This window comes from Odocoileus virginianus, chromosome 3 (genome assembly GCF_023699985.2).
Source record: "Odocoileus virginianus isolate 20LAN1187 ecotype Illinois chromosome 3, Ovbor_1.2, whole genome shotgun sequence".
In the NCBI taxonomy this organism is placed as follows: domain Eukaryota; kingdom Metazoa; phylum Chordata; class Mammalia; order Artiodactyla; family Cervidae; genus Odocoileus; species Odocoileus virginianus.
The window spans coordinates 89,151,233-89,175,442 of record NC_069676.1 but is presented as its reverse complement, the minus strand read 5'-3'; the positions used below and the strand labels follow the sequence as shown (position 1 = coordinate 89,175,442).

The 24,210-nt window shown below is 38.6% G+C and overlaps 1 protein-coding gene across 2 annotated transcripts in view; it reads right to left on the bottom strand.

Annotated features, from left to right (window-relative positions):
- ARSK (arylsulfatase family member K) overlaps positions 1–24,210 on the bottom strand; it is a 56,389-nt gene that overhangs the window by 23,157 nt on the left and 9,022 nt on the right. For both annotated transcript variants that reach the window (XM_070465836.1, XM_070465837.1), the window contains exons 3-4: positions 19,793–19,952; positions 59–341 (exon numbers count right to left, since the gene is read on the bottom strand). In XM_070465836.1, coding sequence (XP_070321937.1) covers positions 59–341; positions 19,793–19,952 — 443 coding nt within the window. The remainder of the gene's footprint in view (positions 1–58; positions 342–19,792; positions 19,953–24,210) is intronic.

Sequence of the window (24,210 nt, the reverse complement as noted above, 5' to 3'; positions counted from 1 at the left end):
CAGTAACATGCAGATAAAATGTTAGCTTTTACTTTGAGGACACACAGTATACACCCACCTTTTTGAGCCAATAAAGAGATGTGTGAAAAGTTGAAGATCCAAAGTTTTCTCCTGAAGATGGTGAAGGATACGGGTGTGGTAAATTTAATCCCAAGTACAGAACAAATGGTTGAGTGGAATTACTTGCCTCCTTTCTTAACCAGTTTACTGCTCTGTCTGTGTTCTTCCAGTCCGCTTCCATCACTCTTACTTTAGTCTTTTTACGGGCAAGATTAACCATAGGCCTGCCTTCCTGTCTGAGTAGGAAAGCAACATCTCTTGTCCAGGCTTCCACACGATTGCTGAGGGGCCAAAACAGGACAGATATACTGTAAGGTGTTTGAAAAGTTTTAAAAACTGACCAAGCATAAATATAAGAGAGCAATATGGAAAAGAATTTTTAGACTCAGTCATGTAAATGTTCGGACTGACTGTATGAGATCTCATTAAGAAAGATACTGAGCATTGCAAATTCAAAAACCAAGAAAAAATAAGAAGAATCAAATATTACCTTATGTGTCCTTCAAAACTAAGACAGATTATTTATGAAGGTTACTTTTTCTCCTAACATAATATTTAGCAAAATAAAAAAATACTTCAAACTCCTAGTATTTCTTCGGAATTTTAACATTTTTTTTTCCTGTTAGAATAAGAGAGGTAGTATTTCTAACGAAAGCTACTATAATTTCCTCCTATCACCAAATCTTTATATTTAAAAAATTCTTACCTCCCACGGGTACTTTATGTGCTTCTCAAGTCTCATGTCTTACATTGTTTCCAGCTAAATCTTTTCTTATTATGAGAGAACAATTTTGACTATGACTAAAGCTAACTATAGGGAAGGAAATGGCAGCCCACTCCAGTATTCTTGCCTGGAGAACCCCATGGACAGAGGAGCTGGGGGGGCTATAGTCCACGGGGTTGCAAAGTGTCGGACATGACTTAGTGACTAAACAACAACAAAGATAACTAAGCTAAAAAGTCATGCAGATTTCTTGTCCATGATAAACTAGATATGTTTTCTTTAGCTGGTAATTGAAAAGCTAAATGATTTGATCAATTAAATTTCTTCAAATATTTTATCTTACCACTTGATAAGAAAGTAGTAGTACTACTACTTTTTCTCAATCAATATATATTTTTAGTTGGGATAACTGTTTCAGTAAAGTTCAGTTGCTCAGTTGTGTCCAACTCTTTGTGACCCCATGGGCTGCAGCGCGCCAGGCTTCCTTGTCCATCACCAACTCCTGAAGCTTGCTCAAACTCATGTCCATCGAGTTGGTGATACCATCCAACCATCTCATCCTCTGTCATCCCCTTCTCCTCCTGCCTTCAATCTTTCCCAGCATCAGGGTCTTTTCCAATGAGTCGGTTCTTCGCATCAGGTGGCCAAAGTATCGGAATTTCAATTTTAGCATCAGTCCTTCCAATGAATATTCAGCACTGATCTCCTTTAGGATTGACTGGTTGGATTTCCTTGGAGTCCAAGGGACTCTCAAGAGTCTTCTCCAACACTACAGTTCAAAAGCATCAATTCTTTGGTGTTCAGCTTTCTTTATAGTACAACTCTCACATCTATACATGACTACTGGAAAAACCATAGCTTTGACTAGATAGACCTTTGTTGGTAAAGTCATGTCTCTGCTTTTTCAAAGCTTTTCTTCCAAGGAGCAAGCGTCTTTTAATTTCATGGCTGCTGTTACCATCTGCAGTGATTTTGGAGCCCCCAAAAATAAAGTCTCTCACTGTTTCCATTGTTTTCCCATCTATTTGCCATGAAGTGATGAGACCAGATGCCATGATCTTAGTTTTCTGAATGTTGAGTTTTAAAGATTTTTTACTCTCCTCTTTCACTTCCATCAAGAGGCTCTTTAGTTCTTCAGTTTCTGCCATAAGGGTGGTGTCATCTGCATATCTGAGGTTATTGATATTTCTCCCAGGAATCTTGATTCCAGCTTGTGCTTCTTCCAGCCCAGTGTTTCTCATGATGTACTCTGCATATAAGTTAAATAAGCTGGTTGACAACATACAGCCTTGACGTACTCCTTTCTCAATTTGGAACCAGTCTATTGTTTCATGTCCAGTTTTAATGGTTGCTTCTTGACCTGCATACAGATTTCTCAGGAGGCAGGTCAGGTGGTCTGGTATTCCCATCTCCTGAAGAATCTCCCACAGTTTGTTGTGATCCACACAGTCAAAGGCTTTGGTGTAGTCAATAAAGCAGATGTAGATATTTCTCTGGAACTCTCTTTTTGATGATCCAACAGATGTTGGCAGTTTGATCACTGGTTCCTCTGCCTTTTCTAAATCCATCTTGAACATCTGGAAGTTCATGGTTCTTGTACTACTAAAGCATCACTTGGAGAATTTTGAGCATTACTTTGCTAGCATGTGAGCTGAGTGCAATTGTGTGGTAGTTTGAACATTCTTTGGCATTGCCTTTCTTTGGGATTGGAATCAAAAGTGACTTTTTCCAGTCCTGTGGCCACTGCTGAGTTTTCCAAATTTCCTGGCATATTGAGTGCAGCACTTTCACAGCATCATCTTTTAGGATTTGAAATAGCTCAGCCGGAATTCTGTCACCTTCACTAGCTTTGTTTGTAGTGATGCTTCCTAAGGACCATTTGACTTCACATTCCAGGATGTCTGGCTAGGTGAGTGATCACACCATCATGGTTATCTGGGTCATTAAGATCGTTTTAATAGTTCTGTGTATTCTTGCCATCTCTTCTTAATATTTTCTGCTTCTGTTAGGTCCATACCATTTCTTTCCTTTATTGTGCCCATCTTTGTATGAAATGTTCCCTTGGTATCTCTAATTTTCTTGAAGAGATCTCTAGTCTTTCCCATTCTGTTGTTTTCCTCTATTTCTTTGCAGTGATCACTGAGTAAGGCTTTCTTACCTCTCCTTGCTATTCTTTGGAACTCTGCATTCAAATGGGTATATCTTTCCTTTTCTCCTTTGTCTTTAGCTTCTCTTCTTTCTCAGCTATTTGTAAGGCCTCCTCAGACAACCACTTTGCCTTTTTGCATTTTTGTTTCTTGGGGATGATCTTGATCACTGCCTCCTATACAATGTCATGAACCCCCAGTCATAGTTCTTCAGGCACTCTGTCTATCAGATATAGTCTCTTGAATCTATTTGTCACTTCCATTGTACAATCATTAGGGATTTGATTTAGGTCATACCCGAATGATCTACTGGTTTCCCCTACTTTCTTCGATTTCAGTCTGAATTTGGCAATAAGGAGTTCATGATCTGAGCCACAGTCAGTTCCTGGTCTTGTTTTTGCTGACTGTATAGAACTTCTTCATCTTTGGCTGTAAAGAATATAATCAATCTGATTTTTTTATTGATCATCTGGTGATGTCCATGTAGAGTCTTCTCTTGTGTTGTTGGAAGAGGGTGCTTGCTATGACTGGTTCTCTTGGCAAAATTCTGTTGGCTTTTGCCCTGCTTCATTCTGTACTCCAAGGCCAAATTTGCCTGTTACTCCAGGTATCTCTTGACTTACAACTTCTGCATTCCAGTCCCCTATGATGAAAAGGACATCTTTTTTGGGTATTAGTTCCAGAAGGTCTTGTAAGTCTTCATAGAACTGTTCAACTTCAGCTTCTTCATCTTTACTGGTTGGGGCATAGACTTGGATTACTGTGATATTGAATGGCATAACTGTTTAGGAAGCAATTTCTAAGAAGCCTGTTTTTATAAATTTTTGTTAAGGCAAACACCTCTGAAATACCCTATCAATTAAGAAAAGAGCTTAATAAACTCAAATACCAACATAGAAATAAAGACTTTTTTATATTAAAACATAATACTCCACATAAGGGAAATTTCAAACCACACAAAGTGGCTAATGGTTCATAGGTGAACTAAATAGAAATTTTACCTTCCTCTCGAAGACAGATAAATAAGTTTAAGCAACCATAATAAGAATATAATTTTTCACAGTTGATACTCAGTATCATGGTTGGTCACTTCAGTTGTATATGACTCTCTGAGACTCCATGGACTGCAGCCCGCCAGGCTCCTCTGTCCATGGGATTCTCCAGGCAAGAATACTGGAGTGGGTTGCCATTTCCTTCTCCAGGGGATCTTCCCAACCCAGGGATCAAACCCATGCCTCCTGCACTGGCATGTGGATTCTTTGTTACTGAGCCACCAGGGAAGCAGATATTCAATATAGTTTGATGAAAGTAATGAAATCCACAATGTCAGCAGAATTACCTCTAAGAGAGTCTAGCTAATTCTGTATAGCAAATGGAAATCCCTAAAATAGTAAGTATGGTAAAAGTTATCATATTACCAAGCAATGTAACAGTTTCTCAATCTTTCATTTAGATCATTGCTGAATGAGAAAACCCTGTGTGATCATTACTATTGCAGAAGCGTGGGATGCTAGGGGTTTATCACACCAGCAATACTTGTGGTAGAGCTCTACGATTTTGTGGTAAGCAGAAATAGCTCACTGAGATTCATACAAAATGTTTAGGAACCAAAGTGCTTTCTTTTCAACCAAGGAGTATTATATGGAACAATTGGTTGAGAAATGATTACAAGGAACAAGGAAATTACAGGAAACCTTGTAATGCAACCTAATTAGTTGTCCAGTGTGATGTTGTGATTTATAATGGAAAGTATATATTTGGTTTTCATCACTAATTCTGATAAAATTTCCTAAGATCCTCAGAATTTTCTAAGTGATGAAAGCAACCAAAGTGTCTTCTGTTATGTTAATGGGGTTAATTTTGCACCTTACCTAAGGATGGAGCCTGGTTGTCCTAAACAACAAAGAGATTAGAGGGTTGACATTTTTAGTCCTATTGCCTGCTTCTGACCTCGAGGAAGGGAGGAGATTGGAAAGGGAATCGAAATTGATTTCAATCACCAGTGGTCAGTGATCTAATCAATCATGTTTCTATAAGGGCTTCCCAGGTGGCGCTGGGGTCAAGAGCCTGCCTGTCAATGCAGGAGATATGAGAGACAGAGGTTCAACCCCTGGGCTGGGAAGATCCGCTGGAGGAGGGTATGGCAACCCACACCAGTGTTTTTGCTTAGAGAATCGCATGGACAGAGGAGCCTGGCAGACCACAGTCCATAGCATCGCAAAGAGTTGGACATGACCGAAGTGACTTAGCACACACACACACACACACACACACACACACACATCTCCCTATAAAATCCAAAAAAGGAGAGGGCTGAGGGAGGGGTGGAAGAGGGGTGGGCTTAGAAGAAGGCATGGAAGCATCGTGCCCTTTCCCTAGGTATCTTTTACATTTAGCTGTTCCTGAATTATATCCTTTCATAATAAACTGGGCTTCCCTGGTGGCTCAGACGGTAAAGCATCTGCCTGCAACGTGGGAGACCTGGGTTCAATACCTGGGTTGGGAAGATCCCCTGGAGATGGAAATGGCAACCCACTCCAGTACTCTTGCCTGGAAAATTCCATGGATGGAGGAGCCTGGTGGGCTACAATCCATGGGATTCCAGAGTCGGACATGACTGAGCAACTTCACTGGTTAATAATAAACTGGTAATCTAGTAAGTAAAAGGTTTCTCTGAGTTCTGTGAGCGACCGTAGCAAATTAACCCAAGGAAGAGGTCATGGGTCCCTCTAACTTTATAGCTGGTCAAGTCACAGTCATAGGTGACAAACCCGGACTTGTGCTCTGCGTCTGAAATGGGGTAGTGGGGGCCGTCTTGTATACTGAACCTTCAACTTGCAGAACTGAGTTAAATTTTGGGACACTCTGGAGTTGGGTGCAGAGCCCTAAATGATGATCAGAGCCTTTACTTGGCTTTGGATTGACACAGGGGTAGCCCGTTGCTCTGGTTGGCTAACCAGACTCCCCAGTCGACCTTACAAGGCAATCATGAGTGAGCCTAGAATGTCTCAAGGAAAGGTCATGCTTGAAAGATGGCTACATTGAACCCAGATTACCATCTTTTGCCACAGCAATGAGTAAGTGTGATTTCTTTTCATCTTTCTGGCAAAGTTATGCCCCTTTCCTTTTTTTATTTTTTAATAGTTCTTTGTGTCTGAGGTTCTTTTCGGCCCAGGTTGGTCCCCTTAGGGATAAAAGGTCTCAAATCAACTTAATATTGGCCCAGTCTTACTGTTACAACCAATTTCAAACTTGGCTCCATTTCTGCCATCTTATCTAAATAACATGTGCTTTACGCTCCTATCTTAGTGGCATCTTCTTTTGTCTGTTTCTGAATGTGTGGGCTTTTGGCATGATTCCTGTAACTGCTGGAAGTGGAGTATAACAAATGCTTTCGGCACTATGAGGGCAGCAGAGACAGGATTATGGTTGAAGATAAAGGTTCCTCTCTCCTAATTTTCCCTTTTTCCTCTTTCAGGCTATCCCAAGATTCCTGAGTAACCTAGCTGATCAAGAGGGTAATACTTTGATTGGTTAGTTGACCCATGTTCAAGCATTGTGCCTAAGTATAAAGCAACAACATTTTTATAGATTGAAAACATTTAGTACTTTTTATATATTTAATACATATTAATGCACGTGTGCACGCTAAATCACTTCAGTTGTGTCCAACTCTTTGCGACCCTGTGGACTGTAGCCCACCAGGCTCCTCTGTCCATGGGATTTCCCAGGTAAGAATACTAAAGTGGGTTGCCATTTCCTTCTCAGGGGAATCTTCTCAACCCTGGAATCGAACCCGTTGCCTCCTGCAGCTCCTACACTGCCGGCGATTCTTCACCGCTGAGCCACCAGGGAAGCCCAATACATCCTAACAGTAATAATCATGTTGATTCACGGTTCTGCTCTCACCGCTCCCTGGGCCAGCCTGGGCCCCTGTTACGTGGGACCTACTGCAGTATAAGCAGTAGGTGCTCCAGGAGCAGCACCTCTCAGTTCAGAGTCCCTTTTCCCAGCCCAAAGTTCCCCTGGCAAGTAAGACTAATGAGGAAAATAGGGAAAGACAATGTGAATATACAACCGCATAATTGATGGCAATTACTGTGACAGAATTGCCATCAATACCTGAAAGCTCAGTTGGTAAAGAATCTACCTGCAATGCAGGAGATTCCGGTTTGATTCCTGGGTTGGGAAGATCCGCTGGAGAAGGGATAGGCTACTCACGCCAGTATTCTTGGGCTTCCCCGGTGGCTCAGCTGCTAAAGAATCTGCTTGCAATGTGGGAGGCCTGGGTTCAGTCCCTGGGTTGGGACGATCCCCTGCAGAAGGGAAAGGGTACCCACTCCAGTATTCTGGCCTGGAGAATCCCAGAGACTGTATAGTCCATGGGGTCACAAAGAGGTGGACATGACTAAGAGACTTTCACTTTCACTGTGACAGAAAGATAACTCTTAAAGTTATAATTCTCTCTACTAAACAACCAATGTTTTCATCCCTTTTTAACCAGGTCAAACTGTTGCACCAGGAAACATCATTTGACCATGTGCTTAGACCTACTTTGTCTTACTGTTCAGTGCTGCCTCCCCTGATCTCCTATTCACCATTACTTGCTATAACCTCCTCCAAATATAAAACTTTATATTAGTTGGTCACTGGGGGTATTTTGGACAGATTTATTTTCATTCCATTTCTATGTACTTTGTCTGGAATATTAAGAGTGTGGTTTCAATCAGGACAATTAAAAAAAGGCTTGTATTCATGGTGAGGAATGAAAACTACCTGTGGTTTAGATCAACGGTCCCTAAGCTTTTTTTGGCACCAGGGACTGATTTCATGGAAGACAGTTTTTATACAGACCAGGGGTGGGGGCAAGGGGATGGTTTCAGGATGATTCAAGCACATTTTGCACTTTATTTCTAATCTCATGCTGCTGCTGATCTGACAGGAGGTACTGGGCTGCAGCCTGGAGTTTAGGGATCCCTGGTTTAGAGACTTTGATTCATTGACTCCTCTCATTGTAAATTTACACTCTTACTTGAAAAATAGGCACAATCATACAGTGTACAGTTTCCTACATGCCAGCATTTCTCAGAGTGTGGCCCAGCCATCTCTGGGAGGTCCCTGAGAGGCTTTCAGGAGGTTCATGAGGTCACAACTATTGTCATGACAGTAAGACTTCTTTTTCACTCTCCTGAGTGTACAGTAGCAGAGACCACTGTAATGAAGCCTCGCGTGCGAGCTTGGATGTGGAGTACACCTACCTCAAAGGAAGCTGTTCTCTATAAACTTAGGCTTCAATGTGTCACTTTGTGCATATATACCAAGTGCCCCCCCCCCCAAGTGGTCCAAAGTTTATTTTACCTCTTTGAGGAAATGCAAGTGAGGCCTCTCAAGGGGATACAAAAGTAACCACATGTTTCTGATAAAGGCATTCACAGTTGACTATACCTGGGCTTACTTCCCACTGAGGTCCAGTTCCTTACATCTTTGCTACTTCAAGCAGCGTCAGCATCACCTTGTTAAATAAGCAGAATTTCAAGCCCCATCCCAGACCCACTGATCTGGAAAGGGCATTTAATGAGATGCCCAGTGGCTCTGCATGCATGTCACATTTTGAGATGGACTGTTCCACATAACAGTGTATGAATTTTTATGCTTAAGAGCCTCAATTTTTAGTTGAGATAATTAAAATAGTTTCCATAGTAGCCCATGAATAAGAACTGGATCTATTCCAAAAAACAAGGTGATGGCTAAATGCACTGTCCAATGATCAGCAATTTTATTAGTTCTTTTTAACAGAAAAATCTCCTAATATGGATGGAAAATAAAACTAACATATTAGCAACTAATTATTGCATAACTCTGTATCTATGCCATTGCTGTGTGGGTATTCTGTGCCAATGTGCCAAATTCTACTGCTGCAGTACTGAATACAGTCAGCCCACAGGTAGCGCTGGGTCAATTTACATAGCAACAATAACCTTTGAAAAAATATCATACATTAAAATTGATAAGAACATAACAGTTTTATTTCAAAATGAATTAAAAGTCTAGACATAAACCTTCAGCTTCCTAAGATTACTAAATAATTAAAGTGTCTCAGACTTTAAGAATTATATGGAAATGGATCTCTTTCTCTCACACAAAGAATCATTGTTGTTGACAGGACTAGTCGAATAAGTCTCTTGCATGGAAAAATTACAATTCTGAATCATGTCCTTGAAAATTTCACTATCAACCTAATAAATTCAGTGAGAGAAAATGGAATTCATATTCATTCCCATTAAATGTTCTTCTCTCAAAGTTGAGAAACACACCATATTTTTAAAGGGACTCACAAGTCTGTCATCTATCTTTGCATATATTTATGATCACTCACAAAACAGTGTTTTAGTTGAATGAATAATAATAGTTATTAATTCTGTGTTATTTTATTATATATTTATTGTAAATACATTTATGCAATATACAATTGCATAATTATACAATTATGCAATCATGATGTATAATTATTATACAATTGTATTATACAATTGTATAGTAGTAAATAAATTTCAAACAAAAGGTTTGTTTCACTTGATGTGAGGGTGGGTACTCAGGGGTTTCATGGACTTGAGGTTGTGAACTTCTATATAACCATTTTCTAGTCTGTTAGTGAATTCATCACTGTGGAAGCATGAATTTTTAGAACTTTGAATTCCTAGGTGACAGTGACTGTAGCCCTTAACAGAATATTTGCTGCAGTTTGGTTTTAAATAAAGGCAGGCTTTTTGATTTAATTCAAGAAATGGTTACTGAATGTCTACCACGTGCAAGGCATTGTGCTAGGCTGGAACTTAAGGTAACTCCCTTAGCAATTAAAATAATACCACCACCTCATATCTACTCAAGCATAAACTCCTTCTACTACTATACTTCAAAAAATTAAAAGATGATTTGCTACCTTGTGGAGAAAGCTACTGGGACAAAATAGTTTGGTTTTGATTACACCTCTAATGGTTTAGATCGCATTCACTACTTACATCAGATAAGGAGAAGATTTTCATTATACTTTTAGAGTAATTTAACATCTCAACTTAAGTGACTCTAACATTTAAAATTTTTTGTAAGCCTTTGTCTTTCAGTATTATACAGAAAATACAACCTGGACAAAATGTCACCATATATGAAAGATAAAGTGGGTGGATTATCCCCCAGTAAATCTTTCATTAATAATTAACTAAGCAGTCACTGCATTGAACATGTTACCATGTCCATAACCCTTGCTGAAGAGGTGACCCAGATGACTACGCTGTGTAGGATTTAAGGTTTCTCCTATCTTGTCGACTGGCCAGGGGTGGGCACCTGACCTGAGGACCAGACCCTTGGGTCCTTAACCTGGTCAGTGATTATGATGGAGTCTGGGAGGAAACATGTGTTGAGCCCATCATCCTTGTTTATAGAATTTGATTTTGGAGAGAAAAACAGGTAACTGGTGATCCTGTAGAATGCAGCTATGAGGTTGAGAAAGTCACTAAAAGGAGATAGAGCTTAAATCAAAAAGCATCGTGCAGGTCAGAGTTCTATTTGGAAGTGATGTAGCTGAGAAAAGACCCAGAGCTGAGGAGACAAACAAGTCGTAAGTTAACAACAGAGAACCAGGATAAAGTTCTCCTGACTCCTGCTTACTGAGGTCCTTAAAGCTGTATTAGAATCAGAATTATTCTCAGTTCCATCTTTTGAAGCTTCCCTGGTAGTTCACAGTAAAGAGTCCGCCTGCAATGCAGGACGTCTGGGTTAGATCCCTGGGTCAGGAAGATTCCCTGGAGAAGGAAATGGCATCCCACTCGAGTATTCTTTCCTGGAGAATTCCACGGACAGAGGAGCCTGGTGGGCTACTGTCCATGGGTTCACAAAGAGCTAGACATGACTGAGTGACTAACACATTCATTCATTCCATCTCTTGAAAATTAGTGTAACTACAGTCCCTGTTCTCAGGCTGATAATCCAAATTCCTTTTCACTGTATAATTAATCTTTTGATCCGTTTGCAAATCTTCAATCTATGTTTCTGAATATATGATTTACCAAGCCTATGAAGATACACAGTGACCTTTTTTGGAAATACTTTATCTTAAAGCTAACGCAATGCCTAGAAGGTAGGAAGAGCTTAATCATGATTGAGATCACTATTCTCTAGGTCACTCTGATCAAAGAAATTCATTTAAACTGGCTAACATTCATGATAATGGGGGTACGAATGACATCATTGTGGGAGTTATTTAAAATCTCTTAGGTAACTAAAACTTGGCAGGTTAGCTCAGTGAGTCACTGGACATGGTATACGAAGACAGCCAAGTTGTTGCTGTGATATGTTTTCCAAACCACCTGCCCTTGTGCGGGCAGAATTTCCTATTATGTGGGTTCTAATGGAAGGGGAAATGCCATTGTCCATTACAGAAGCTGAAGTGTAGGTGATAAGCCCTCCCGCTCTGACCCCAGGCACCGGGGGAGTAGGCTAGTGACCTAGGCTGCCCACTTGACACTCAGGTCCTGGGATTCTGAATCTTGAGAGAGTGACGAAGACATAGGATCAGCTAAAGATGCGTGACGGCAGCAAGGCCATAGCAGCAGTGTTCTGGCCGGCCTGTTTCTGGGTGAGACTTTGGGGCGCTCTCAGACCTGGAGCCTTATCTGATTCCTGTTTTCTGAGTCTAGGTCTCCAGCCTTGTTGATTCTATGAGTGACCTAAGGATTTTTTGTGGTTTTTTCATTTCTTGTTCAGGACTCAGTAGAGGGTAACCTAGGATCTTAGTGGGCAGTTTCTAACATGAATACTACCTTAGACATCTTGTCATTTGGGTTAAAGTGTCAGCACAAAACTATCACTCATTCAATAAAGTAGTTTTTTTTAAATTAATTTGTTTATTTGGCTCTTCCAGGTCTTAGTTGTGGCATGTGGGATCTAGTTCCCTGACCAGGGATGGAACCTGGACCCCTACATTAGGAGTGCAGAGCGCCAGCCACTGGACCACCAGGGAAGTCCCAAAGTTCATAGTTTTATACTTTAAAGTGGATCAGTATTTTTATCTTTGCATCTACATATGTGTGTATGTGTGTGTGTGTGTGTGTGTGTGTGTGTGTGTATCCAAAACTGCTTTAAAAATCAATTTATAGAAACAACAGTCAAGCTCAATACAGAAGTAGTTGCTAAATTTTGGAGGATCCAGCAACTTTGTGTAGATATTCTGAGACAGTTTCGCTGTCGTAATCCTGCACTTCTTATAAAGCTTGATACCTATAAATAACTTTACAAAACTATTACAAAATAGGATTGACATTTTCTGTAGTGCAAAAGGTACTTTTAAGAGTCTGTAAGAGATGTCAGGGGAAGGACTGGACATACTGTCCTCTGAAAGGCATACTTTCAGAGCTTGAAAAGAAGAGATTCTAATTGGAGCTTTTGTATGCAAAAAAAAAAAGGCCTGCATATAACAATGAGAATTCTGAGAATTCTTATAGAAAAAAGCTACAAGTGATCTCAGACTGAAACACAATTTCAGGAATTGCTGCTTGAAGGTTTTTTTTCTGCAAGTAAAGAAATTTTAATTTTCAATAATTCAAACATGGATATTTCATATGCTAAATATTAAATTTCTCAATATTCAGCATTCTCACTTTGGCCTTTATTTACCACAACTCTTTATTACTTTGCAAATTTTACAAAGATAAATAATATCTGTTGTTATTCTCTCAAAATTCAAATATCTCCAACATTTGATTACAAAAAATTGTCCTTGAAACAGTCACTTTTTGGTTTATTTTCAGGACAGTTCCAAAAGTCTAAATGCATCCTCTAATTCTTCCAACTTTCCAAGCCACATCTCTTTATAAGGTCATGGTAGGATATTTCTCAGTCAGATTTAAGAGAATTTATTAAATTTCCATAATCTTCCTTCTCCCAGATCTTTTTCTGCAATAATTTTTTTTTAAAAGTTCATTAGGAAATTTATAAAAAAAAAACTGATTAACAAAAAGCAAATAAAAATCACTAATTCTATACAGAGGGACAACCACTGTAGTATTTTGGCATGTCCCTTCCCAGTTTTATATAGCGTGTGTATGTACAATATATATTTCAAAAAAGGACATGCAACATACTGTTTCATAATTTTTAAATTAAATTATATGTTTTTGGAATACCTTTGTGTCAAATGCCATTAGGTATTAGAGAATACCAGTTTTTAATTGCTTCCTAATATTTTACTGTGTATATATCTACCTCAGTTTATTTAATGAATTCCCTACTCAATAATTTTGTAAACATGTATTAAGTATTTGACACTTAAGATTCGGGTGCTTTTAATGAAATAATGAAAATAATAAGTAATTTTTGAAAATAAACACATTTCTTCAAAATGTTTTATAAAAGCATATGACAAATAAAAAATATCCTTTGCCACTGATTATAAAATTAGTTCTATGGAGGTCATGTGTGGCCAATCATTTTTAGAAAGCTGAATTTTCCTGCAGCTTAGGTTCTTTAAAAAATGCACAAACTCCCTCACACAGTTAATCATTTGGGTTAGCACTGTGTTTTGCTTCCTAACTACTTTAATAACTAAGGATTATCATGATGAAAACAAGCTGTTATTCGGGTTTATAATATTTGCCCTTAGACTAAATTAGATCTCCATTTTTTTTAGTTCTTTTGTCTGCCATTAATGAGTTTTGTTCTTCCTGTGTTGACAGATAACAACTTTTAATTCCTCATCTGCTTGAGTAATATTTTTTCACGTAATTTTTAAAAAACATATTCTTGTCTTGCTGAGTCAAAAGAATACGGTAGATACTGTGGTTGTTACTTTATTTTTAATGTTAAGAGTGCTGATTTACCTATGTACTTCCAGACATTTTAATATTCTTTAGAAACTGTAGGATGAGTTAAATTTTTAATATATTCCTTATAGAGTAAGTATCTTGCTTTTGCTTTCTATTTTTTTTTTTTAATACCTTACTTCTGAGATTCTGCATTCTGGCATCATACGAGAAAAAGCCAGATGCTTCACGGCTAACTGCAATAGGGTGTAGTCAGTGAAAAAGCCAACTGGCAGGATGCAAAGACTGCTTAGAAAACAGGTGAAACTGTGAAAGTAATTGCATGAACTCCAAAAAACTGATCTAAAATCATCACGGGACTTGATCAGAGGGCAAGAAATATGTTCAAGGATGGAAAGAATAGAACAGAACTACTCCAAGATTTTTTTTTTTTTAAACAACACAAATTTTATGGAGATTCTCATATTCAACTTCTCTGATGAAACAGGCAGGCTGTTTTCTGCCAGGGCCTCAGCTTGTAGTTCGTCCTTCTCACATGTTAAAGTTTCACCTTTCATGGTTTCCTTGTAGGAATTCTGGTTTCCCCAGTGTCTTCCAAAAGGTTTTCAGTTTCCTACTTGGCTGCATTTGTTCAGAAGTCTTCTTCCTGTCCTCCACCTAAGCCTATTGATGTTCTACTTCTGCGAGTTTATCAAATCTAAAAGGCTATTAATATGAAATGTACTCTTTTGAAAAATATATACTACTAAGAGAAAACACTACCAAGAAGACTATAACAGAATTTTGTAGTCATCAATTGTAAGATGCACTGCAACTTCAGAGATGTTAAATTGTGGGGAAAAAAAAAATTGTGCACCTTATAATAGATAAAATGTAGTACTTTACAGCTTTTTCTCCCACTCCTTGAAAAAAAATCTGGATGTGTTTGCTTCTTCCTTTAAACAGAACTCACCATATTTTGTCCTAAACTGTAATTTTTTTAGACTTAAAAAAATCTGTTTTAAACCATAAGTCACTTTAGCCAGGTCACATCTGGCTAATGCTAATATTAAATTAAAAAGTGAAATCTCCACATCATTAGATATTTTCAGGTTCTTCGAAAAGTAGATTGGAATAAATTCCACGGATGGTCAGCACTGGCAAAAGGAGGAGATACACTTCATTGAGGGCAGCTACACATAGTACCTTAAACTTGAGTAATTAAATGGGAAAAAAATCCAAGAATTGTAATGAAATTGTAGATTTAGAACTATCACTGGTATCCCAAGAAATTGACGTAGGTAAGAGTTATGGTAGGCAGCATTCTGAAGATAGCCCCAGCAGCTGCTTCAGCCAGAATTTGCTAGTCATCAGAAGCAAGGGTTCTGGAGCAATAAAATAAAACAATAGCAGGCTTTTTTTCACTATCAGCAGTCATTCTGGGAATGTACTCAGAATAAACGCAAGCTGTTTCAGATACTGAATTTCATTAAAAACAAGGTATGAAGCTGTGGGGTTCTAAAAAAGCTTCTAAAATGACCAAAGGAATGGATATCTTTTTCCATTATAAGGAAAAGAATAAAATACACTCCTCTTTAGTATGGATAAATCTGATCTAAGGCATGTAGGATCCTGTTGTTATTGTTTAGTTCCTAAGTCGTGTCTGACTCTTTGCGACCCCATGGACTGTAGCCCACCAGGCTCCTCTGTCCATGGGATTTTTCAGGCAAGAATGTGGGAGTGGGTTGCCATTTCCTTCCCCAGGAGATCTTCCTGACCTGGGATCAAATCCAGGTCTCATACATTGGCAGGCAGATTCTTTACCACTGAGCCACCTGGGAAGCCCCACGTACGATCTTAGATTATACAATTAAAATAAAAGTAGAAATGGATGAGATAAACACAGACTTATTCATTAGGCTGCAGAATTGAAAGGGACTCTGTGGTTGCTATTTGAGTTCTGCTGCTTCCCTCTGGTCACTTAGGTCCTAGTTAGAAAGCCTGTGCTTCTGGACTGGAGGCCAAGGGGACGAGATCTGAGAGCAGCCCATGGTTTGCTGCCCTTGGCCACTTGCCAAGAAGCTCGAGCTAGAGTTTGCCATAGCAATTCTCTCATCTGGGAAGTAGGCTTCTAATTTTTCATTTGTTTCATGGGATTAAGTATGGCCTGTTGTGACATGGTTTCAGAAACACATTAAGATACATGAATTGAGAACATTTACGCAGTAAGATGAGAACAACAGGAGTAAGATGAAGTGCCAGGCCATCTGATTTTAGGTTTCAAACTTTTAGCTAGGAAAGATAAGCCAGCAGTTTGCTTAAATTTGCTCCTCATTTGCTTAAATTTGCCACTAGAGTGTAAGTTCCATGAGGCTGAAGTGTTTGTGTTTGTGTTTTGATCACTACAGTATTCCCATCACTTAAAAATAGCATCTGGGACTCTGTAGGTGGGTAAATAGGTATTTTCTGAATGGGTGTTCCATATATGATTTTACCCTTGTTAATTTTAGTAAGGATCATCTTAGTATTTGAAGGAATGTTAATGTTTATCTTCTTCAATGTACTGATCTTAGAAATCTAGTTTTTAAAATGTCTATAAAAATTAATTACCCAAGACCTTCTAATTCTATACCCTTCCAAATTAACATTTTCTTTGATTTTGTTGATTCTAAAAAAAATTGAAATACTAGTGTTAAGTGGATCTTATCCCTTAGAATATGGGAGAATAAATAAAATTCAAAATGCCAATTGGTGACTGCAGCCATGGAATTAAAAGATGCTTGCTTCTTGAAGGAAAAGCTATGATCAACCTAGACAGCATATTAAAAAGCAGAGACATTACTTTAGTGACAAAAGTCCGTCTAGTCAAAGCTATGGTTTTTCCAGTAATCATGTACAGATGTGAGAGTTGGACTATAAAGAAAGCTGAGTGCCAAAGAACTGATGCTTTTGAACTGTGGTGGAGAAGACTCTTGTGACTCCCTTGAACTGCAAGGAGATCAAACCAGTCAACCCAAAAGGAAATCAGTCCTGAATATTCTTTGGAAGGACTGATGCTGAAGCGGAAGCGCCAATACTTTGGCCACTTGATACAAAGAGCTGACTCATTGGAAAAGCCCCTGATGCTGGGAAGGATAGAAGGCAGGAAGAGAAGGGGATGACAGAGGATGAAATGGTTGGATGGCATCACCGACTCGATGGACATGAGTTTCAGCAAGCTCTGGGAGCTGGTGATGGACAGGGAGGCCCGGCATGCTGCAGTCCATCGGGGTGGCAGAGAGTCGGACGTGACTGAGTGGCTAAACTGAACTGAAAATGCCAGTGATGCCTTGCAGTGTGACATTCCTAAGGCCATGATGATGAGTATAAAATATTTAGCTTGTGATCATGGTTCCTCACCCTTTGCACTATTGAAGTTTTTAGCCTGTTAACTTTTTGTTTGGGGAAGTGGGTGCTGTCCAGTGCACTGTGGATTGTTTGGCAGCAGCCCTGGCCCCTACCATCTAGATGGCAGCAGCACTGTCCCTGTGCTGTGAACCAAAAGTGTCTGCAAACAGTGTCAAATGTCTTGTGGGGGGTGTCAAAAATTGCCCTTGATTGAGACCACTGTTTGAGACTTTGGGGATGTGATGACAAAAGCTTTACCCCAGAGAGAAAGTGATCAAAACACCTTAAGAATTAAGTACACGTTTCCTTTCAATTGCTAAGAAGATACAGAAAATTTGAACCAAATTAGACTTATTAAGAGCACAACACCTATAATGTGAGGGGGCAGATTAACATCAGGATTTTATAAACCATGTAACTGTACTCCAGTGAAGTCACAGAACTTCAGAAAGGAAGAATTTTTTAGAGTCATCTAGTGTACGCTCATTCAGTGAAACTGGCATCCTGAATAAATAACTTGCCCTGGTCTTATAGTTAATAAGTGGCATCTTAACGAATGGTACCACCAACACTCTAACAGTTGTCTGGAAGACACAAGCATGTAGCCTTTAAAGTTCCCAGTCTGATGTAGTATAGTATTTACAGGGAGGGACACACAGCTGGACTAATATCCCTAAACTGGTACAAGAAGAAAGCATCACATGATGTTGAGAAAAGACAGAGAACTGGAGTGATAAACTAAAGGGACTTGTAATCCTGGCTGAAAATACAAACAAGTTCAAAAATTGCTACTTTCAGTGGTAAAGGTAGCACAATGTTACAAAAACTAGTTTTGAGAGTCAGTCTATCAAAAAACACTGAATGCACCTATTTATGATGTTTGATAGTGAGAGACTTTTTTTAAAATTTTTAATTGAAGAATAATTGCTTCACAGTGCTGTGCTGGTTTCTGCCAAACATCAACGTGAGAGACCTTTTTATACCACCTGAAACTCATCTTTAAACTTGCACAGAAAATTCTGAAAGGTACTGTGCTGCAACTCATGCAGACATGCCGTTAACAGTAGCCTTGACCTATGTGTCAGTGAAGTGCTGTATGGGGCAGTAATACAGATACTCTTGACAGTTTATTTAAGTTTCCTAAGCTCTGGTGAGAGGATGATAAATGAAAATATGCTACAAGCAATTATTACACTGAAAACCATCTTTGATTTCCCAAATATCAATGTTTAAGTGGCTCTTTTCCTTTTATTGATTTTAACCCTAGGTAAAATAGAATATCATTGTTTATATGGCAACCCATTCCAGTATTGCCTGGGAAATCCCATGGACGGAGGAGCCTGGTAGGCTGCAGTCCATGGGGTCTCGAAGAGTCGGACACGACTGAGCGACTTCACTTTCACTTTTCCCTTTCATGCACTGGAGAAGGGAAATGGCAACCCACTCCAGTATTCTTGCCTGGAGAATCCCAGGGATGGGAGCCTGGTGGGCTGTCATCTATGGGGTCACACAGAGTCAGACACAACTGAAGCGACTTAGCAGCAGCAGCAAAATAGAATATCATTGTTTATCAAATAATAAGCTATAACTTTTTATTCCATTTATTTATTCATTAAAACATTTAACTGTGTACTTACAATGTACAAGCACTATGGTGGCAATGGGAATAAAGTAGTACAAAGGAGAAACAGGATCTGTGCACTCTAAGAATTATTATCCCACTGAGGAATAAAATTTAGATCAAAGTTTAACCATCTTACACAGAGAGTGACAGTGATATGGAGTACATGGCATTCAATCTTAGATTTTTTTTTCATTACTGGACTGACTGAGGAAACGACAACAGCAAAATACCCGTTTCAAGTAGGATAATATGAATGGTTGTATCTGACTCTGGATTAACCTTACTTTCCAAAAAGTAGAAGGATTTTAAAGAGAAACTGGTAAAACTCCATGAAATGAGCACATACTATTTCATTTAGTAGTCACAACAAAGAAACTTAAATAGTATTATTTAATATCTAAATTTTATTTTAAAAATTACTTAAACATAAAGAAGTTAGCTTAAGTAATACCCTAAGATTATACTGCAGGTTAGCAGTAAACCGAGAAGCTAGGATTCAAAAGTAGGCAATCTGATTCTAGATTTCTACTCTTATCCCCTATGTTTGGTTGCCTAATTTTGAGGACTGAGTAAAATGAAAGAAAAAACATAAAGTTGGAGAGAACTGACAAAAGCAAGTATCAAGAAGATTATAGCCTATGAAACAAATTTTAAAGTAAATAAAGCAGCCATTGTATATATAAATCAAAATAACTCATGGACTACACAATTTTATAGACCTTTATGTTTAAGGAAAACAAAATTATTAGCATATAAGTAATTTCAATATTTTAAGAAGGTTAAAGAAAGCTAAAGATTTAGCCAAATTAACACAATCTATGGATTAAGAGATTTACTTTCAGCTTTGCGGAGAAATAAAAGAAGTAAAAAAGGGTACATGTATGTATTACAGTAGTGGGCTGTCTATGAAAATCATTTTTTAAAACTTTTTATTTTAGATTGACATATAGCTGATCAGCAATGTAAAGGTAGTTTTAGGTGGACAGCGAAGGGAATCAGTCATGTGTATACATATCCATTCTCTGCCAAAGAGAATCACTTTTATTTTATTTTTTACCTGATGGAGTGATGTCCTGAAGTATAGTCCAGTTTTCCAAATTTTTGTGTTTGGTAGCCATGCTTCTCCATGACATCCATCCATGTTGTATAATTTTGATCTAAGCCCTTAAAGTTATTCCAAGATTCTGTTAAGTGAGTGAAGAGCCCACTCCACATTGCTGGTGGAAAAAAAAATGGGATCAGTGTAAATAAAGCTTAACAATTTGTTTTAATGACTGAGACAATTATACCAAGAGAGAAAAGAGATTACTAGTTTAGAGCTCAGGCTCTGCAATAAGATATACCTGCATTAGGTGTTTTACCTAAACATTTTTGATTGTTACCTCGTTTTATTAAGGGGAAAACTGAAATGAGTTCCTATTTCCACTTTACAGGTGACTCTCTAAGGCTTACAGGTCAGGTTGTTTAAGGCAAATAGATGGAATTAAATATAAATCCTATCTTACTTGACTTTCTTTCAGTCATAATAATCACTACATATTTATTGGTCAACTTTCCAAGTTGGTCAAATGAAGTACAGATTTCATTACCCCCAAATTCCCAAGGGTTTTCCTGTTTCTTGTCTTGTTACTGGCTTGCCACAAAAAAATTAAGTGTCCTATGTCTTCTTATTTTCTACAGCTATGATTGTTTAGTCAATAAATCTTTTCCCAAATATTAACAGGACTAAAGGGAGAAACAGACACAAATACAATAATACTAGGGGACTTCAATAGCCCTGCTTTCAACAGCAGGTAGATCTTTCAGACAGAAAATAAAAAAAGAAACACTAGACTACATGTTAGAACAGAATGGACTTAACATTTTCAGAACATTCCATCCCAAAACACAGAAAGTACATTCTTTTCAAGTGCAAATGAAATATTCTCTAGGAAGACTGTATGTCAGGTCATACAATAAGCTTTAGTAAATTTAAGAAGACTGAAATCAATCAAGCATCTTTTCTGACCACAATGATATGAAACTAGAATCAATTAGAAGCAGAAAACTGAAAAATTCACAAATATGTGGAGATTAAGCAACATGCTCCGGAACAACCAATGGGCCAAAGAAGAAAAGAGAAATCAAAAACTTATTTCAAGACAAATGAAAATGGAAATACAGCATAGCAACACAAATGGCATGCAGAAAAAAGCATTTCTAAGAGGGAAGGTCATATCGATAAATACCTTTCTGTGGTATTGGTCATAATGTCTCCTCTTTAATTTCTGAGTCCTCTTTTTTTGTTTTTTTGGAAAGACTAGCTAAGGATTTGTCCCTTTTATTAAAAAAGAAACTTAGTTTTAGTCATCTTTTCTGTTGTGCTTTTAGCCTCTACTTCATTTATTTCCACTTTGATCTTTGTTTGTTTTCTTTCTTCTACTACTGTTGGGCTTAGTTTCTTCTTTCTTTACAATCATTTGCTCTGCAGCTATGTTCCAGTCATTGACCTCGGTCCTGGGCACACGAGTGTTAATAAGGCCCCAGTGTTCGGAGCCTAGCTTTGGTAGTTACTTCATTGTCGCCAGGTTTTTGGGAGGTAGCATTATGGCTGTATTTTGCTAGAAGTGTTGTGTGATGCACATAAACCTAATCTGACTGATTCAACTCATGAAAATGTTCTTATTCTCTCTAGAATATGATGTATATATACCTGAAACTAACATGCCGGGAGCCAGTTCACGAGATCCCACCCATGACAAGGTCACCAGGAGAAAGCCTGACAGGCAAGGCAGATCAGGTTTTCAGGGGTTTCAAAAAGGCCAGCTCACGAGATCCCACCCATGACAAGGTCACGAGGAGAAAGCCTGACAGGGAAGGCAGATCAGGTTTTCAGGGATTTCGAAAAGCTGCCCCCGGCGCTCACCTTAATCTGTCTTTCTGATGCCTGCCTCAATGGACTACTCCCTAATTTCTGTGACACAGGCAGAAGGCCTTCCCCGATCTCTTCCCAAATAAGAATCAATTTAGAACTTTAATCAATTAGTTTCCCAGGTGGTGGTATTTTATGAGATTATCCAGGGTGAAAGGAGTGTTTTAATTTAAACTCCTTTGCTGGTATTTTAGTTTGTTTGGCAAATGCATTTATGCCCTTGGTACTAATATGCATGATTGCTTATAATACTCTAATCATAAAATAACATAAAGAACCGGATTATATAAAGGCCCTAACAGACACAGAGCCCTTCGGGGGGTGAGGAAGCCCTATTAGAAAACACAAGAAAAATTATTCTAAAAGTAGCTATTGGGTTAACATTTGCTTGCTGTGTTTTGCTTGCTGTGTTTTTGCTTTTAATGTGCTAAGGTTGTGTTATAGAAACCATTGTTAATATAGCTAAAGATCTAGAGAAATAAGAGCTTAGCCCTAGTGTGGTAACAATGAGATGGTTGTTAATTGTCAGCCAGGAGTGCTAGGCAGAGGCTGCCTCACCAAAGTCACAGAGTCAGTCTGGGGTAAACTTCTTAGATACATGCAATTGACAACTTCTGCAGAAGGATTAATTTTTATGTTAACAAGGTTATACTTCTACTCTGTACTGTTGCCCTATGAGACTGCTACCTTTCAGTTAAGGTCACCAGAGAAACAGAAAATAGGTTTACATTCACCTGACTTGCATAAAATGTTAATAGGCCCCAAGGCCAGAAGATAATGTACAAGACCCTCATAAACAAAGAAGTATGCAGAAAACATCCTGGTTTTGTGAAGGACAAGCTGACGTAATGTTAAACTATCTTCCCCTTAGAAATGTACTAACTTAGGGTATAAAAGCTACGGTAAAAAATAAAGGATTGCCAGACTCTGCCAGACTCGGCTGCACCCCCTGTCTGGTCACTCTCTCTCTCTCTCTCTCTCCCTCGCAGACTTGGCCCTATCAAGGCTGGTCTCACGTGTCTTCTCTCTCTCTCTCTCTCTCTCTCTCTCTCTCTCTCTCTCGCCAATGCCCTTCACCCCAAGGGTGCCCCCTGGATCCTGCCGATGGCTGCACCCCGGCACTAACACAGTATTTTATGTCAATTATATCTCAGTAAAGCAGGGGAAAAAAAGCCTTTTCCCTTTTCTGTGTACACATGTAGTAGGGTTGAATCCTTTTCTCACTTAACAAAATGCTTTCTTTATGAGAAGTGGAATAGGATATCACCTGACTTTGAATCCTAACACTGCTGGACCTTTGATAAGTTATATAACCTTCCATTATTTTAGTTTTCATCCGCAAAATGGTTATAACAACAATTTCCACTTTGTGAAAATGTGGATAATTATACAAATTAAGACACGCAAGGCAGTTAGAATATGGCACACAGTAAGAATGCAATACATGTGAGTTTTTATTACAATTATTTCCTTCTCTTTGTTCAAACTGTTCAAAATGTACTTCCTCCAGGAAAAGCAACACCTAACATTTTTGAAATCCTTAGAGTTCCTTGAGCACTTTTAAAATCCATCATCTCATCTGATGCTAGGAACAGCCCTGCGAGGGACACAGCACATACAGTATTCTGTGATTAGGAAACTGAGGGATGCACCTGACACAGTCCATTGAGGGCTGGAACCTAGTCCTCACCACCCTAGTACATCTCTTATTCCACTTGCTCAATAAAGAGCAAAAAACGAACAAAAGTGTTTGTAATGTACCTGGTCCTTCATCATGGAAATGTCATTTATAACACACTTTAGGTTTCTTTTAATCATCAGTGATTATATAATTGACAGTGCTGAACATGTAGTCACAGAAAAGAACTTGTGACTCAAATCACAGAGAATGTGATGTCAGGAACTCCACAGACAAAAGAAAATCATTGGGTGCTATTTATGAGTTCCAATGCAAACTGTCATAAAGTGGAAGAGAAAGAAAACTCTATCAGAGAACAGAATTTATAAAAATGTCAATTTCCTCTATTTTTCAGTTAGTCATGACTTAATATCACCAATATCTTGCTATTAAAACTGCCTACTTCTTAAATTACTATAATAAAAGTAAACGATTAGATTTGGGATAGAAGTGAATTGAGACTGAAGGAAAAAATATCTAATCTGAAATAATACAGAAAAATCCAGGTATATCTGAGAAGTTTTATCTACTTTGTAGCGCAGATGGTAAAGAATCTTCCTGCAATACAGGAGACCTGGCTTCGATCCTCAGGTTGGGAAGACTCCCTGGAAAAGGGAACGGCAACCCACTCCAGTATTCTTCTCTGGAGAATCCCGTGGACAGAGGTGCCTGGTGGGCTACAGCCCATGGGGTCGCAAAGAGTCGGACACAACTGAGTGACTAATACTCCTTCAGTTTAGTTCCTTAGTTTACTTTAAAGTCCTCTCCCAACTACTTATCTCTTACTGAAAAATTTAAACGGAACTTTTCTAGGAAATATAAGCACTTCCGAATTTGCCTGGAGAGTCAAGAGATTCTTAGTCACCAGTCATAAGGAAATGAAACA